Source organism: Anguilla rostrata, chromosome 13 (assembly GCF_018555375.3).
Source record: "Anguilla rostrata isolate EN2019 chromosome 13, ASM1855537v3, whole genome shotgun sequence".
NCBI lineage: Eukaryota > Metazoa > Chordata > Actinopteri > Anguilliformes > Anguillidae > Anguilla > Anguilla rostrata.
In genome coordinates, this window is record NC_057945.1 from 8472734 (window position 1) to 8487618 (window position 14885).

Below are 14885 nucleotides of genomic sequence, written 5' to 3' on the forward strand. Positions count from 1 at the left end.
GTTGAATAAAGATTGGGGTCTTTTTTCTGTACTGTATATTTGAAGTGGTTTTTCCCCCACTTGACAATAAAAGTCTACTTTTGATTCACTTGACTGTGTGGATGTCAGGTTTATATTTGCGTTTGCGCTGAAGTGAACTAAAGGCAAAGGCCACAGGAGTGTGTCAGAGGGAATTTCTCAGGACGGTTGATGATGTCATAAGTACATGTTGAGGGCCCAGCAGTTCAAATGAGCGACAGGTGACACGTTTGCAGCTTTAACTGTTTAACTGCCTGCTGAGGTATTTCTACAGGACATACGCTAAAAGGGAAGCTTTCTTTAAAGAACATCTCCTCGGTAACTTCAGTCTATCAGAATTTCAGTAATATGAACTAAAAACATCTGAACAACATCAATGTACACTTTTTTGACTTGGAAAGAAATGATTATGTCTTGAACTCACGTGGTTAAAAGAATCTTTGAACACAGGGATAACTGGCTAGTGGGGGTGATACAACAGAAATGTCATCACTGCATATTGAACGTGGTTTTTTCACTTTAAAGTCATGCAGGGGGAAGTCTAGTACACACAGAAGTACAAACAAGGCAAGATGGCAGAGGAATCTCAGGCGGATGCCTAGTAATCCAAGTAAAGCCATGCGTGATATAATGAATGATATTTCAATGAACATGTCCAGGCTTACTGACAGAGCAGTGTGTTTTCATTATTTCCTTCAGACTCCACTGTAATGAACACTAGATAACAGCTTTTTTTTTTTTAGGAAGTGTTGACGTGCTCCCCTTTCCCACGGCTTAAAAAAAAAACTTTAACACCACTATTGGCATCCCACACTTTAGGTAATTACACAGCATCGCCCATCACCATGGAAACCCGCGTGTCTCACAATCATGCAAATGTCTGAATCAGGAGATGCACGTAGGAGGAGATCCAGTATCTGTGCTGTCAAGCCTTCAAGGCTTCACTCTTAAGGACATGTTTCTTCTTCCCCTCCAGAAGGATGAAGATCATTCAGATACATGGAGATGTCAGGTGACGTGAGTACAGGAAGTAAAACTGAAAAAGTTTTATCCAACTCCCCACAAATCTGGGGAAATGAGTAGATGTGAACTGAGAACAGTAGACACTGTTGCAAAGAAGTGGTGGATTTTAAAGCACAGTCTGAAAATGACAGACTGAACCATTATTAAGAAAACAGCGCCATCTTGTGGAAGATAAGCCATAGGATCCGCTTATGTTGAGAACAGCCAGGATGTGGAACTCAAAAGCAATCCTGGACCAGCACTGCAGGCACACTGCAGGCTGCTGGACTGCAACCAGAAAATTAAATTTGCAGGTATCTGCAGCACTACTTGCATGGAACTAAAAGCTTAATTACAGAATAAAATAAGTGATGGAAATATTTCCATTGGTTAGCATCCACCCATTCATCCATTACTTATCCTGCTTATCCTGGTCTGGGTTGCGGGAGTGCTGGAGCCTATCCCAGCATGCACTGGGCAAGAGGCCGGAATACACCCTGGACAGGTCGCCAGTCCATCGCAGGGCACACACACCATTCACTCACACGCTCACACCTATGGGCGATTTAGAGTCTCCAGTTAGCTTACCTGCATGTCTTTGGACCGTGGGAGGGAACCAGAGTACCCGGAGAAAACTCACACGGACACGGGGAGAACATGCAAACCCCACGCAGAGAGGCCCCGGCCAGGATTCGAACCAAGGACCTTCTTGGAATAACTAAAGCCATGTATGTAAAACAGGAGAAAGTTCACATCAATGAGAATAACACAATGTATTTTCTGAGAAAGCCCTCATTAAAGAACTGGGCTGTGTTTCTCTTTATATTTGCCTTTGAAATGGCTCAGGAAATCTCATCTGATAAGCTTCCTACCAATGTCAGAAACAACTGCCATACCAAACACGTGTGCATGTGTGTGTGTGTGTGTGTGTGCACACATGTGTGTGCATGTGTGTGTGCCCAGAGTGTTTACCCTTCAGATGTGCAGAATTGGTAACAGAGTGGTTCCCTTAACGGAATCATGGTGCTGGGTAAATGGCTTGGAAAGTCAGATAACACAAGGATTGCATTGCCCTACACTCACACTGCATCTGCAGCAGGGTCACGGGCTCCGGAATTCCCCCTCACGCTCCCGGAGGCGTCCCAGAATAAACGCATGGAGTCAAACGACAGCCGGGGGGGGTGCGGGGGGGGGGGCGGGGTCAGTCCCTCTGACATTCAGTGGGCCTCGGGTCCAGCTAGCGAATGTCACGCTCCCGCCTCATCAGTCTGCTGATGTGACGGCGGCGTCAGGGCTGCTCTCGTCGCGCTGGCCTGGGGTCACGGAACAGCGCCGGCGTATCGCCACGGCAACACGGCAACACCACAACACCCCCCCACTCCCACCCAGCACCAGCGTGGGAGAGAAGCACCCGGACAAAATATATTTTTGTACGTTTACATTTTATGGAATACAGGAACTCACAGACACAGTTGGGGGGGGGGGGTTGGGGGTGTTGAGTGAGTGATCGTGAACCGGAGGAGGTGGGGGGGGGGTGGGGGGGTAACCGCCAACGCAGTCATATCGTTTTGCTGCCTTAAAGGTCGATTTGCCACGGACCTTCAATCACGGGGCGGCACATCAGATGGGGAGGCCACTAGACACGCCCCCTGCTAAACCTCTATAAATCTCCCCCAAGCCCTAACACCAGTTATTCATTCTGCACTACAAATAACTGCACATCCAGGTGCTTTAAACTTATCTATACCAATTGTGTTTTTCCTTCCTGTTTTAGTATTGTGACAATTCTATTAACTTGTTCAAAAAGATTTTGGCAAAATAAAAAAAATCTAATATCCAGATCAGACTCTATCTGACAACAAACATCCTAACATTTGACAACACCATAACTGCCCATCTTTTTCAAAGACACTCATTCACTTCCACTTGTGTATGAAAGACAGAAATGACAGAAGACAGACTTGTATGTGTGTACTGTGCATGTTTTTTTATTCATGGTGAACAAAGCTAGACCACTGCTTTTCACAGAGGGCAGGTCAGCTTAAAAATAAGTTATATCTTTCAAATAAGTTGAACTCTACCACAGACATAAACACAGAACACCATGGAATGGCAACATATTCAGGTAGTGCAGCTTCAGGTAAGGCCCAAGAAGTTATGTAGTTATGAAGCCTAACAAAGGAATTAATGCCTGCTTTATATGTCCTTAAAAAATCCATGCTGAGTTTAATCCAACATGATTTTTAGTGAATATTATTTTGAGAAAGCGGCCCGTGTGTCCAGATTTGGGAAAATTCCATCAAAGTCGCAGTGCGGACTGCTGTCAAATTACATACAGCAGACCACTCACCCTTCTCAGCTGTGCAAACTGTACCATTTTGGGGAGTTTTGTCAAATCTGGCCACCCTGGACTCTCACTTAATAACACATTTGCTAACATTTACATACCACCAAGAATGTGTTTTTAAAATCTGCATAATGCAGTTATCAGTAATTCGTACAGCATTTGCAACTGCAGCACAATCCAAGGTGTTGCCCAGAGTGTGTGTGCAATGTATCAGCGTTTCTCAACACTGGTCTTGGGGACTCGCTGTGTATTCTGGTGTTTGTTCCAACCATAGTAACAAGTTATGCCTTGTAATGAGCTGCTAACTGCTCTTAATTAGACTTTTTACGTCTATCAAAGACAGTTCACTCTCTTTAAGCCACATTATGCAAGAAATAGTTATGCATGCCGTAAGAGATACATTCTACATCCTACATTCACTTCCCAGGAATTTCTGTCCGTCAGACCAACTTATGCTGCCATTTGCACTGTATGTACTACACGGCAAATAATTCCAATGGAAAGAGTCTCCACTTTTAATTGATTCAGTGACAGACTGACGGATCATATCAGCTGGGTCCCATTTGCCGAGAGTGTTGAAACCTGTAATCATCTGCGCTAAGTGTACTTCTACTGACAGCAAGCGGCAACAAGCCAAACCTGCATTGTGTTAAAATACGTTTACCCACACAATTATGGTGGGTATAACTCTTTCAACAACCTTAACTGATCAAGAGTTTGGCTTTGACAAAATACAGTACACGCTATGGGTCTCCAGGACAAGAGTTGAGAAACAGTAATGCATAGATGCAAATAATGCACTATAAATACGCAGTCACATGAATGCAGAATATGCATCATACACATACAGTAATATGGTGGGACGGAACTGGAAGGGAGCGGCCGTCCCCTGGAAACCAGGTCGCACCGCGTTGCGGCGGGATGGCTAGTGGGTGGAGGTTGGTGGAGGAGTGCTGGAGTGCTCCACGCAGCAGCCGGCATGCGCCAGGGAGGACCAGCAGAGGGCGGGGGGAACTCTTCTCAGGCTTTTCTTTTTTGAGCTCTTTTTAAAGGGGGGGGGGGTGTTGCATGCCGGACTGTGAGCGTCTGCGGAACTGAAGGACTCTGGGTAGACCCCCTCCCCAGTCCTGTTGGCGGCTGTACTACTGGAACACGTGAGAGGTGGCTAAGCTGGAGAGCAGGGGGCCCTCGTGTGGGTGTGGGGGGGGGCCTCGTTAGTGTGCCGGGAGGGGGGGGGGGAGACGGGCAGGGCGCGTCACTTCTGCTCCCGCCTCCAGACGATCACCATGCCCGTGGTGTCGGAGGAGGCCAGCAGGCTCTCGTCGCAGTTAAAGCTGACGTCCAGCACGGGGCCGCCGTGGCCCTGCAGCTTGTTGACGATGGCCTTGGTGTTCCGCTCCACGTCGAAGAAGTACACGCAGCCGTCCTCGCTGCCCGTCACTGCAAAGGGGGCGGGGACAAGCCTGCCGTTAGCCCCTCCCCACTTCACTTCCCGCTCAGACGTGTCTCGGCTGGGAGGTGCAGGCGTGGCACGTTCAAGAATGAACCAGTGAAAAGTGACCCGAACACAATACGATACTGCACTAACAGCAAATGTCCTGCTAGTTTACCAGAGGTTGCGGGTTTGATTCCACGTTGGGGAAAATGACAGTTTGTGTTCAACAAAAACTGTTTCAGTAAATACCCTTCAGTTAATTAGCACAGTATGTGTAAAAATATTGATATGATAACAGTTGGTAACATGTACATGCACAGCAGTGGATTGGCCGTGGCTGCAGTCTTACCCACACAGGCCCCCTGGCGGAAGGACATGAGGGGGCAGAAGATGCTGTGCAGGAGCTGGGAGCCGTGCTGGATGGGGAAGCTCCTTTTCAGCTGCAGGGTGCCCTCATTGTCCACCACCCTGCCAAATGCACACCACAAACAGCATATGAACATGACCCACACACTCCTACATATGACCAACAAACCAGTGCCAATGACCCACACACCACTGCATATTACCCACTCACATCATTGCATTTGGCCCACACACATCGTATAACCCACAAGCCACTGCATATGACCCACACACACCACTGCATATGACACTCACACTCCTCACACGCCACTGCATATGACCCACACACACCACTGCATATGACACTCACACTCCTCACACGCCACTGCATATGACCCACACACACCATGGCATATGACACTCACACACCAGTACATATGACCCACACACACCACTGCATATGACACTCACACACCAGTACATATGACCCACACACACCATTGCATATGACCCTCACACTCCGCCGCACACGACCACCAGTATGGCTAAAGCTCACTCAGCCTTAGCGGGCCTGTGGGGGGAGACTGACCTGTAGAGCAGCAGCTTGTTCACGCAGGCGTTGACCAGCAGCGACGGGTCCCGGGCCTCTCTGCTGATCCAGGACCGGGCAGAGATGCCGGAGACGGAGCTGCCTTCACTCACCATCAGCCGCTTGGCCTTGGTCAGCTTCCCTGCAGGGGGAAGGGGCAGCCGTCAGCCACAGCGCATAAATCATAAAGCACAGCGATCAGAAAGATTAATAAAGAAAGGTTTTCCCTTGTTTAAAAAAATGACATTTTTCCAGTTTCATTACATGTATTGAGAAGTCTTGAGCTTGAATACGTAACATTCACACATCTGTTCATAACTGGGGTACATGATTTGAAATGTGAACATATATACATGCCGCCAATTTTAAATTTCATTAATGTACAGCATACTTATGTTATGTATTGATACAATGAAACCATGGTTATAGTGGGATTTTTCAGGAAACCCATGCTGTGTCACAGCTAGTAGCAGCTATAGGCTAGAAAAAAGCAACATGGAAAACACAACGCAGTTTTCCTGCAATTGTACTTCAACACTGTGACATCATCGTTGACTGAAATATCATTACAGCCAATCAAGGCCGGTCTGTACTTACCCGTGGCCATGTCGAACAGGAAGGAGAAGATGCTCCCGCGGTCGTCCCCGGCCCACAGAATCTTGCCCGGCGCGTCGAAGGACAAGGAGAGCACCCGTCCCGTCAGCTTGCTGCACCCCCCCTTCACCTTCTTCCCAGTGGAGATGTTCACTACCTGCAGGAGGTGCTTACTGCTCCCCACCTGAGGAGACACCACGGGTTACAGGGCTGTTTGTGAGCTCCACCGTCAGATTAATAAGCATATTCATCTCTCCTATATTCAGGATTACAGGCAGTAAAAACATGTAGAGGGTGGCATTACTGATAAGCAGCATCATGAATATCTCGTCACTTTCATATTTTAATTTTATTTTACTATTACATTATGTGATTATGAAAACACTCATTCCCCCATGGCGATCACTAGAACACAATAACAAACAGCTAAATCTATTTGGAGATTTTTTAACATTCTAAATTGCATTTCATATTTTTTTCTGAATTTTATCATTTAAAAAGGTACAGGACTGAGGCAGGAATAGTCCTCTCTCTGATATAAAGGCTCAGTCCATGTGCACTGGACAATGGACTGGCTCATATAAACTTATAAGTGGTGTCCCCCACGGCTCTATGCTTGGAACCATGATCTCCCATTAGCCCTATTATTCCAGGTGGGAAGCACACAGTGTCTGGGGGCGGTGCGGCCCCCCAGGGCCCCTCGAACCACAGCTCACCACGGTCAGGTTGTTGTTCATGGGCTGAAAGGTGCAGCAGAGCAGCTCGCTGGCGTCCGGGTCGCCCACCGCCCGGATGCAGCGCCCGTCCTCCGTGTTCCAGATGCGCAGCGTGCCGTCCAGCGACGTGGAGACGATGACGTCGTTGCTGAGAGACCAGGCGAAGTCGGTGACGGGCCCCAGGTGGCCCCGCAGGGTGACCTTCACGGAGGGCGGGGCCGGGGACAGGGCCATGATGGACAGGGTGCCGTCCAGGGAGCAGCAGGCCAGCAGGTTCTTGTCATCGTTGGCGAACTGCAGCCGCGGGACTGGCAAGGAGAGTCAGCAAATCAAAAAGGTGTAGAACCACTGAACACACGCCCACTCCCACACTGAACACGCCCTCTCCCACACTGAACATGCCCACTCCCACCCTGAACACGCCCACTCCCACTGAACACACCCTCTCCAACCCTGAACACACCCACTCCCACTGAACACGCCCTCTCCAACCCTGAACATGCTCACTCCCACCCCGAACACCCAGTCCCACCCTGAACACACCCAGTCCCACCCTGAACACACCCACTCCCACACTGAATACACTCACTCACATTCTAATGTTCTGTCTAAATTGTCCCATATAAAATATAAAATGCATAAACATATAAAATGTTTCCTTTTTTACTGTACATGTGCAAATGCACAGCACACTGCACAGGTGGCGACGCCCCTCACCCGCCGAGTCGACGTGCTGATCAAAGATGTGGTGCATGCCAGCGAAGGCGTAGTTCTCGCTCAGGGTGGTGTCCCCCGCCATGGCCCGACTCGCCTCGGCCACGGACGTAGGCACCAGACCGCCGGGGGGCCTGCACACAGAAAATACAGATACTCACCCCCCCAATACAGATACTCATCCCCCCTTACAGATACTCACCCCCCCCTTACAGATACTCACCCCCCAATACAGATACTCACCCCCCCTTACAGATACTCACCCCCCCAATACAGATACTCACCCCCCCCTACAGATACTCACCCCCCATACAGATACTCACCCCCCTTACAGATACTCACCCCCCAATACAGATGCTCACCCCCCATACAGATACTCACCCCCCTTACAGATACTCACCCCCCCAATACAGATACTCACCCCCTACAGATACTCACCCCCCATACAGATACTCACCCCCCCTTACAGATACTCACCCCCCTTAAAGATATTCACCCCCCAATACAGATACTCACCCCCTTACAGATACTCACCCCCAATACAGATATCCCCCCTTACAGATACTCACCCCCCCTTACAGATACTCACCCCCCTTACAGATACACACCCCCTTACAGATACTCACCCCCTTACAGATACTCACCCCCTTACAGATACTCAGCCCTTAACAGATACTCAACCCCTCTTACAGATACTCAACCCCCCTTACAGATACTCACCCCCGTGCAGATATTTACTCCCCTTGCAGATACTCACAGCTCAATCCCTCAAAAAACTCAAATACTCAATCCCCCGCCACTATATGTGAAAGACAGCTCAGTCTCTGAGCTGTGTCAGAGGTCGGTTCAGCAGAATCATATTTACTCAAGCAATTGCAGGGGTGAACAAACAGAGTCTCTAACAGAAAAACCAAGTTCACTGAAGTGCACAGAAAAGGCTACTGTATATATATCCGTTATGTTTACACAATTGTCAGTTGCAGCATTTACATAAGGCAGCATTATTACCTGCCTGTACTTTTGTGACTATGGCAACGCACAGAGATTATAATCAACAGGATATGGATATGGGCGCATTACTGTAAAAGCAAAACAGAGTTTAAAATCGGTAGCAAGCTGGCAGCCCAGTGTTTCTTCACAGGACTTTAACTGACCTTGCTGCCTCAGTAGTCTTATTGCGCTTCCACTCCATAATAAAATGCACTGATTATTCTTGCTGGAATATAATTCTGTGTTTTCAAAGAGCATTAGTAAAGTGATGGATCTCATGCCATGAGTCACGGGCCTGCACACTAGCAGCGCCGTGTCACTGCACTGTACATGCTAGTTAGCTTAGCGTAGCTTTAGTGAGAACGTGAGGAAGGGGCGTTTGAGCCAGGCGGGGTGTGGGGGTACCTCTCGTCATAAACCGCCCTGTTCATCTGGGCCTGCAGCTGGTAGGACCCCCGGCTGACCGATCGGCGGTGACCTCTCGCACCCTGAGCCCTGGGGTCGTCCTCGAAATCCTACCAGGGGAAAGACAAACACACTATTCCAGGACGCATCACTTAAGTGCATGGACACACATCTCCATGCCCTTAGTTTTAGAGGAGCTCCAGCTAAGAGCTTATTCTTGTTTATTTTAAGTTAAAATTTCTTACTTTTATTATTATTATTTTTTTTTTAAATTTGGCGCCTAACGTGGGCCTGCAAATATCCAAATCCGACCCTACTCTGGAATGATCAATCGGTAACCGCAGCCACATTTGTGTGTGAACCCCATTGGCGATTCGGGGGCGAACATAGACAACCACCATTCTCCCCTGAAACACGTGATGTCGCTTCTTTTCACACCGCAGACTACAGCCAAGCTCACACAGAGTGGAGTCGGAGGAAGACCTTTCATATGCGGCTTTTGGGCACCAGATCAACCAGCGGAGGTTTGGAGAAAGCGATAAAACCCCTGACCAACTGATCCCTCCCATTCCTGAGCGACGCAATCACCAATTGCACATTGCCCCATGGAGCTACTAGCCAGAGCCCGGATTTAATCTGAGGCTGTGATTTCATCCATGCACCACAGCATGGTGCCTTAATAGAATGAGCCGTCCAGCAGCTCTTCACTTTGTTACAATTAGATTACAGGCCCGTAGCCCTGGAGATGGAGATCTCTACTGGCGGGAAGTGTGTGGAGGTAGGAGGGCGGAGCGTGTGTGGTGGTAGGAGAGCAGAGAGTGTGGCGGTAGGAGAGCAGAGAGTGTGGCGGTAGGAGGACAGAGCGTGTGGCGGTAGGAGGGCGGAGCGTGTGTGGCGGTAAGAGGACAGATCGTGTGGTGGTAGGAGAGCAGAGAGTGTGTGGCGGTAGGAGGAGCGTGTGTGGGTGTGCGGTAGGAGAGCGGAGCGTGTGTGGGTGTGCGGTAGGAAGGCGGAGCGAGTGTGGGTGTGTGGTAGGAAGGCGGAGCGAGTGTGGGTGTGTGGTAGGTGGGCGGAGCGAGTGTGGCAGAAGGAGGGCGTAGCGAGTGTGGGTGTGTGGTAGGAGGGCGGAGCGATGTGGGTGTGCGTAGGAGGGCGGAGCGAGTGTGGGTGTGGTAGGAGGGCGGTGCGAATGTGGGTGTGCGGTAGGAGGGCGGTGCGAATGCGGGTGTGCGGTAGGAGGGCGGAGCGAGTGTGGGTGTGTGGTAGGAGAGCGGAGCGAATGTGGGTGTGCGGTAGGTGGGTGGAGCGAGTGTGGCAGAAGGAGGGCGGAGCGAGTGTGGGTGTGCGGTAGGAGGCGTGCGTGTGGGTGTGCGTAGGAGGGCGAGAGCGGAGTGTGGGTGTGCGGTAGGAGGGCGGAGCGAGTGTGGGTAGTGTCGGTAGGAAGCGGAGCGAGGTGGGTGTGCGGTAGGGGGCGGAGCGAGTGTGGGGGAGGGACGAGCGTGTGGGTGTGCGGTAGGTGGGTGGAGCGAGTGTGGCAAAGGAGGGAAGGATGGGGGCGGTAAGCGTGTGCGAGGAGGGCAGAGCGAGTGTGGGTGTGCGGTAGGTGGGCGGAGCGAGTGTGGCAGAAGGAGGGCGGAGCGAGTGTGGGTGTGCGGTAGGAGGGCGGTGCGAGTGTGGGTGTGCGGTAGGAGGGCGGTGCGAATGTGGGTGTGCGGTAGGAGGGCGGAGCGAGTGTGGGTGTGCGGTAGGAGAGCGGAGCGTGTGTGGGTGTGCGGTAGGAGGGCGAGCGCTCTCGGCGTCTCTCTCTCTGACCTCCATGCGGTCCAGCGTGGTGCGGGAGCTGCGCACGCTGCTGGCCCGGAAGCTGCTCTGCTCCGACAGCGGCCCGTAGCGCAGGGCCAGCAGCTGGCTGCGCAGCCTCAGGTACTGTCTGCGCAGACCCGGCTCGAAGCCACACTTGGCATTCTCTCTGAGCAGCTGGCTGCGTCGGCGGATGTACTGCGTTCGGAACTGGGGGAAGGTGGGCGTGCGGTAAGCGTTGTACCTGCGGGGAGGGAGCACAGAAACACGGATCGCCCATCACTGTCTGGGGCTCTGCCAAAGCACTGCAATCTCTACGGCAACCAGACAGCACAAATGAAACTGAGCTGCTCAAATCAGAATTAACAGCAAGAAGAATAAGGGTGTTAAATGTAGGCTATATTATACATCTGTGAAATTGTAAAGCCTGCTATCTTGCCCTCTTTTTTAAAGGAGAGCAGACCCTGCTTAGGTACATTTCTATTTCTTCAGGGGGAAAGCTGAGAGGGTTAGAGGTAGAGATGGAATCACAGCACAAAGAGCAATGTGGTGGGGGACTGAACCCTTGGCCACATGCTGGCACATGGGTTTTACGGTCGGCTACTCTATGGGCCATACCCCCCCCCCCCATTTCCGATGCTTGATTTAGCCATTCTGCAGATGGGGGAGCCCGTTAAGAGAGTATGGGGCTTACCTTGCGTCCACTGCCAATACCTGCTGCCACACTGCAGCCATTCCCCACACACTGAGGGGGGAGGTGGGCGGGACTACTGTCGGGTGACTGGAGGAGAGGGTAGAGCCAATGTCAGATGACAGCAGGAGAGGGCGGGGCCGATGCCTGATGACTACAGGAGAGGTAACAAGTCTGTCAGGCAGAGCTCGAATTAAGCATCCAACATTAAGACCCTAAATATTCAGGAGCTCAAGTTTGAAGACCTTGTGCAATAAAAATCATATTTTTTTACAGTTATAGTTTTTTTAATTACAATAAATAAATGAAATGTAGCTTCAAACAGCAATATACGGGGCTCAAGCACACACAGCCAATACTACGCCACTTGTGTAATATTACGCCACATGGCATATCAGTGCAGAAATAACTCAGTGGGCTTAGGGAGGTACCACTGGCAAGTTTCACAGGTCTCACCAACACAGTTAGGCCAAAACCGGGGACAATGGAAAATGGAAATTTAACATTTTGCAAATGCCTGCAAATCAAAGAGGTCAGCAACAAAAAAAGGTACAGATGTTCCGGATGAGGAAATGAATCACTACAGCCAGTTTTACATCTCTGAAAGCCAACAGTGACTTATAAATTTATGATTTTTAAAAAAACTATTGTGCTCTATAGCACCATCATGTGATCCAATTGGGCCAATAGTTTAGAGTTTGCCTCGATGTGAGTGCCAACATAGCCACCAAATTTAATCAATTTCTGTTGAATCGTTTGAGAGTTAACAGCATTTTGGCAATAAGCCACACCCATATTGATATTTATAGGCTCCTTATTCATCCATATTTTAATATATTTAAATTCTGTATAGAATTTTCATGGAGCTTGGTCTACAGAGGCTATACACCACGTTTCCTGAAAATGAGTCAATGTCTGCAGGATAAGAAGCATATTAAGAGTTCTTGAAATAATGCAAAATTGCAGAAATACAATATGGCGGACATTATGGCTTACTGAGGCTAATTTGTTCTCCAGGCAGTGCAAATAACACTCAGTCCCATTCACACTTGGTGTGAATGCGCCTGATTTTGGTAGAACAAGCCACATATTTGCTTTACAGTCTGTTGCCTATCCTTTTAAGTTTTTAGCTGCTTCTCCTTTGCAATGATTATTCACAAAATGGTATCATAAAGGTTGGAGAAATAGGAAGCCTGATACTCTTATTCGCTGTTGACGGACGATGCCCGTGAAAAGATAAACCGTGGACGTTTTTTTTTTAGGTAACTTTTGTTGCTTGGTTGGTTGTTTGGTTCCTTGCCGTCACTCAGCTTCATAGAGAATGAATGAACTTCCGGCAACTGGTTAACCAATTTGCTCGCTGTGTGAAATGGAGGTGAGAGGACACAACGGGAAGCTCTTCCCCCTGCCTCAGCCTGGTACACCTGAGCAACCCATAAACTGAAACGCTCACTGTGTGAATGTGGGGGTAAGAGCATGGTTAATCAATCACTGAGGAACAAATATTAATTTCTGTCCACTTCATTAAAAAAACATTTATACGTTTTTACTCACTATTTATTTTCCCCCAAAATGGAATGCACAGTCATCATTCATAAATTTGTACAATAGCAATATTGTCCTTTGCACTGCCACTTAGGCAACCAACTACCCTGAGGCCTATACAATAAAGTAGCCAAAACAGGGTTTATGTAATTCTGACTGCACGTAATGTTACTCACATTATGCCAAATACTGTACAACTTTTCAAAAGATCTGTTAGAAAAGTCCATTGATTTTCTAACTGACCTACAAATTTTGCGTTGTGGTCACTGTTGCGTCGCTTCCTGTTGAGCAGCAGCCAGCTCGCTAAACCATAGCTGTGCTCACAGCGTCTTGATGAATTATGAACGCTCGTTAGACTGTCATATCGTCTGCACTGCAATGAAAAGTCGACTGTATGCAGTCGGGCAGATGTTTTTTTTCGTCAGAGAAACACAAACCACAAACAGTACTGCAGCGCAGATGAGGCGTTTTAATAAGTAGCCTACTATGCATCAGGCACAACCCTTGCGATGTTATTTATCCGACAGCGCCTATCTGGACGGGTGTCAACACGAATTTCAGGCTAATGTGTACAAGAATCATTCGCCAGAATTTTCACTCAATTTTCTAACTAACGTCGCCGACCAAACAAACGATGTAGCTAAACGGCTAACGTTAGTTTAGCCGACCACAATAACCGGAACCGACTGCATTTGTTCACCACGATAGTTAAGATGTTAACTGCGAGTGTATAACTTCAGCACCATTGAACAAACACAATTTTTAGCTAAAGAGATGCGTCAGTGGCAAAGCTGTCAATAGACTGGCTATGCTAATGTCACCCTTCAAGACCCCTACACTGCATACAGCTAGCGTTACCTAGATACGTTAACGCTAGCCGGCTAGCGCATTCACCAGCAGCAAAGGAAATGAAAGACTCTTAAATTCAGAAAGCGCAAGATTGTCTCTCCACAGCGCCCTTCCCTTACCATCTTCTTGTTTACTCTCCTTTGCTCTGCACTGAACATTCGCCATCACGTGCATGTTAAATGACGGGGTTCAACCTTCTTACCTTCCGCAACCTCTCCCAAACCAGTACCACCACAAGCCGCCGCCTTCCGTCAGCCGATAGGTCATGTGACAGCGCCGCTGCGCCTTGACAGCGCGGCTGGGAGTCTTGCTGCGCTCTTTGGTGCTGCTGCATACAGCCGCATCTTACATGCCGCCCACAAGTACTGATGTGTCATGCACATGGATTGGCTAACATACAGTAATGAGCACATTGACTGCACATTGACCTCTCTTCAGTTTGATCTTCCCCTGTTGGCAGAGACACTGGCTCCTCGACTTCATTACCACATCTCACAGTTCTCCCAAGGTGGACAGCTCATTTATTATCTTTACTCACATCTATTTTTTGTTCCACCCAACCGCTCCACCCATGCACTCTGGATTACAGATTTAGCTGGATAACTGCATTGAGTAAACCCAGAATCCTCCATAATCTGGAATTGGACAGAAGTAAAAAGAGCCGTTTCAGGTTTGACTCCAGCAGTTATCCAGCTAACTCAGTAATCCTGCTACAGTTTGTTTTTTAGTCTTGAACGGCTTCGGTCCACACTGCCCAAGAGTGACCTTCCTTACCCAGCCACTTGGGGGCCGTGAAGAGCAGGCTTCACCTCGCTTAATTTAAATTAATTTAAATTAAGTTCTGT

The 14885-nt window shown here is 49.0% G+C and overlaps 1 protein-coding gene across 2 annotated transcripts; it reads right to left on the reverse strand.

Moving 5' to 3' along the window:
* Positions 1 to 2992: 2992 nt before the first annotated feature.
* Positions 2993 to 14401, reverse strand: wdr13 (WD repeat domain 13). Of its 2 annotated transcripts, none has more exons than XM_064304915.1 (10): positions 14243 to 14401; positions 11650 to 11800; positions 10968 to 11199; positions 9156 to 9265; positions 7764 to 7894; positions 7047 to 7354; positions 6334 to 6514; positions 5737 to 5878; positions 5152 to 5270; positions 2993 to 4807 (listed from the first exon to the last, which is right to left on the reverse strand). In XM_064304915.1, the coding sequence occupies exons 2-10, from the start codon at positions 11688 to 11690 to the stop codon at positions 4623 to 4625; spliced, it is 1449 nt and encodes a 482-aa protein (XP_064160985.1). In that variant the 5' UTR covers positions 11691 to 11800; positions 14243 to 14401; the 3' UTR covers positions 2993 to 4622. The 2 variants fall into 2 exon arrangements, with proteins under 2 accessions (XP_064160985.1, XP_064160984.1); XM_064304914.1 differs by having other exon boundaries at positions 14160 to 14358.
* Positions 14402 to 14885: the final 484 nt, after the last annotated feature.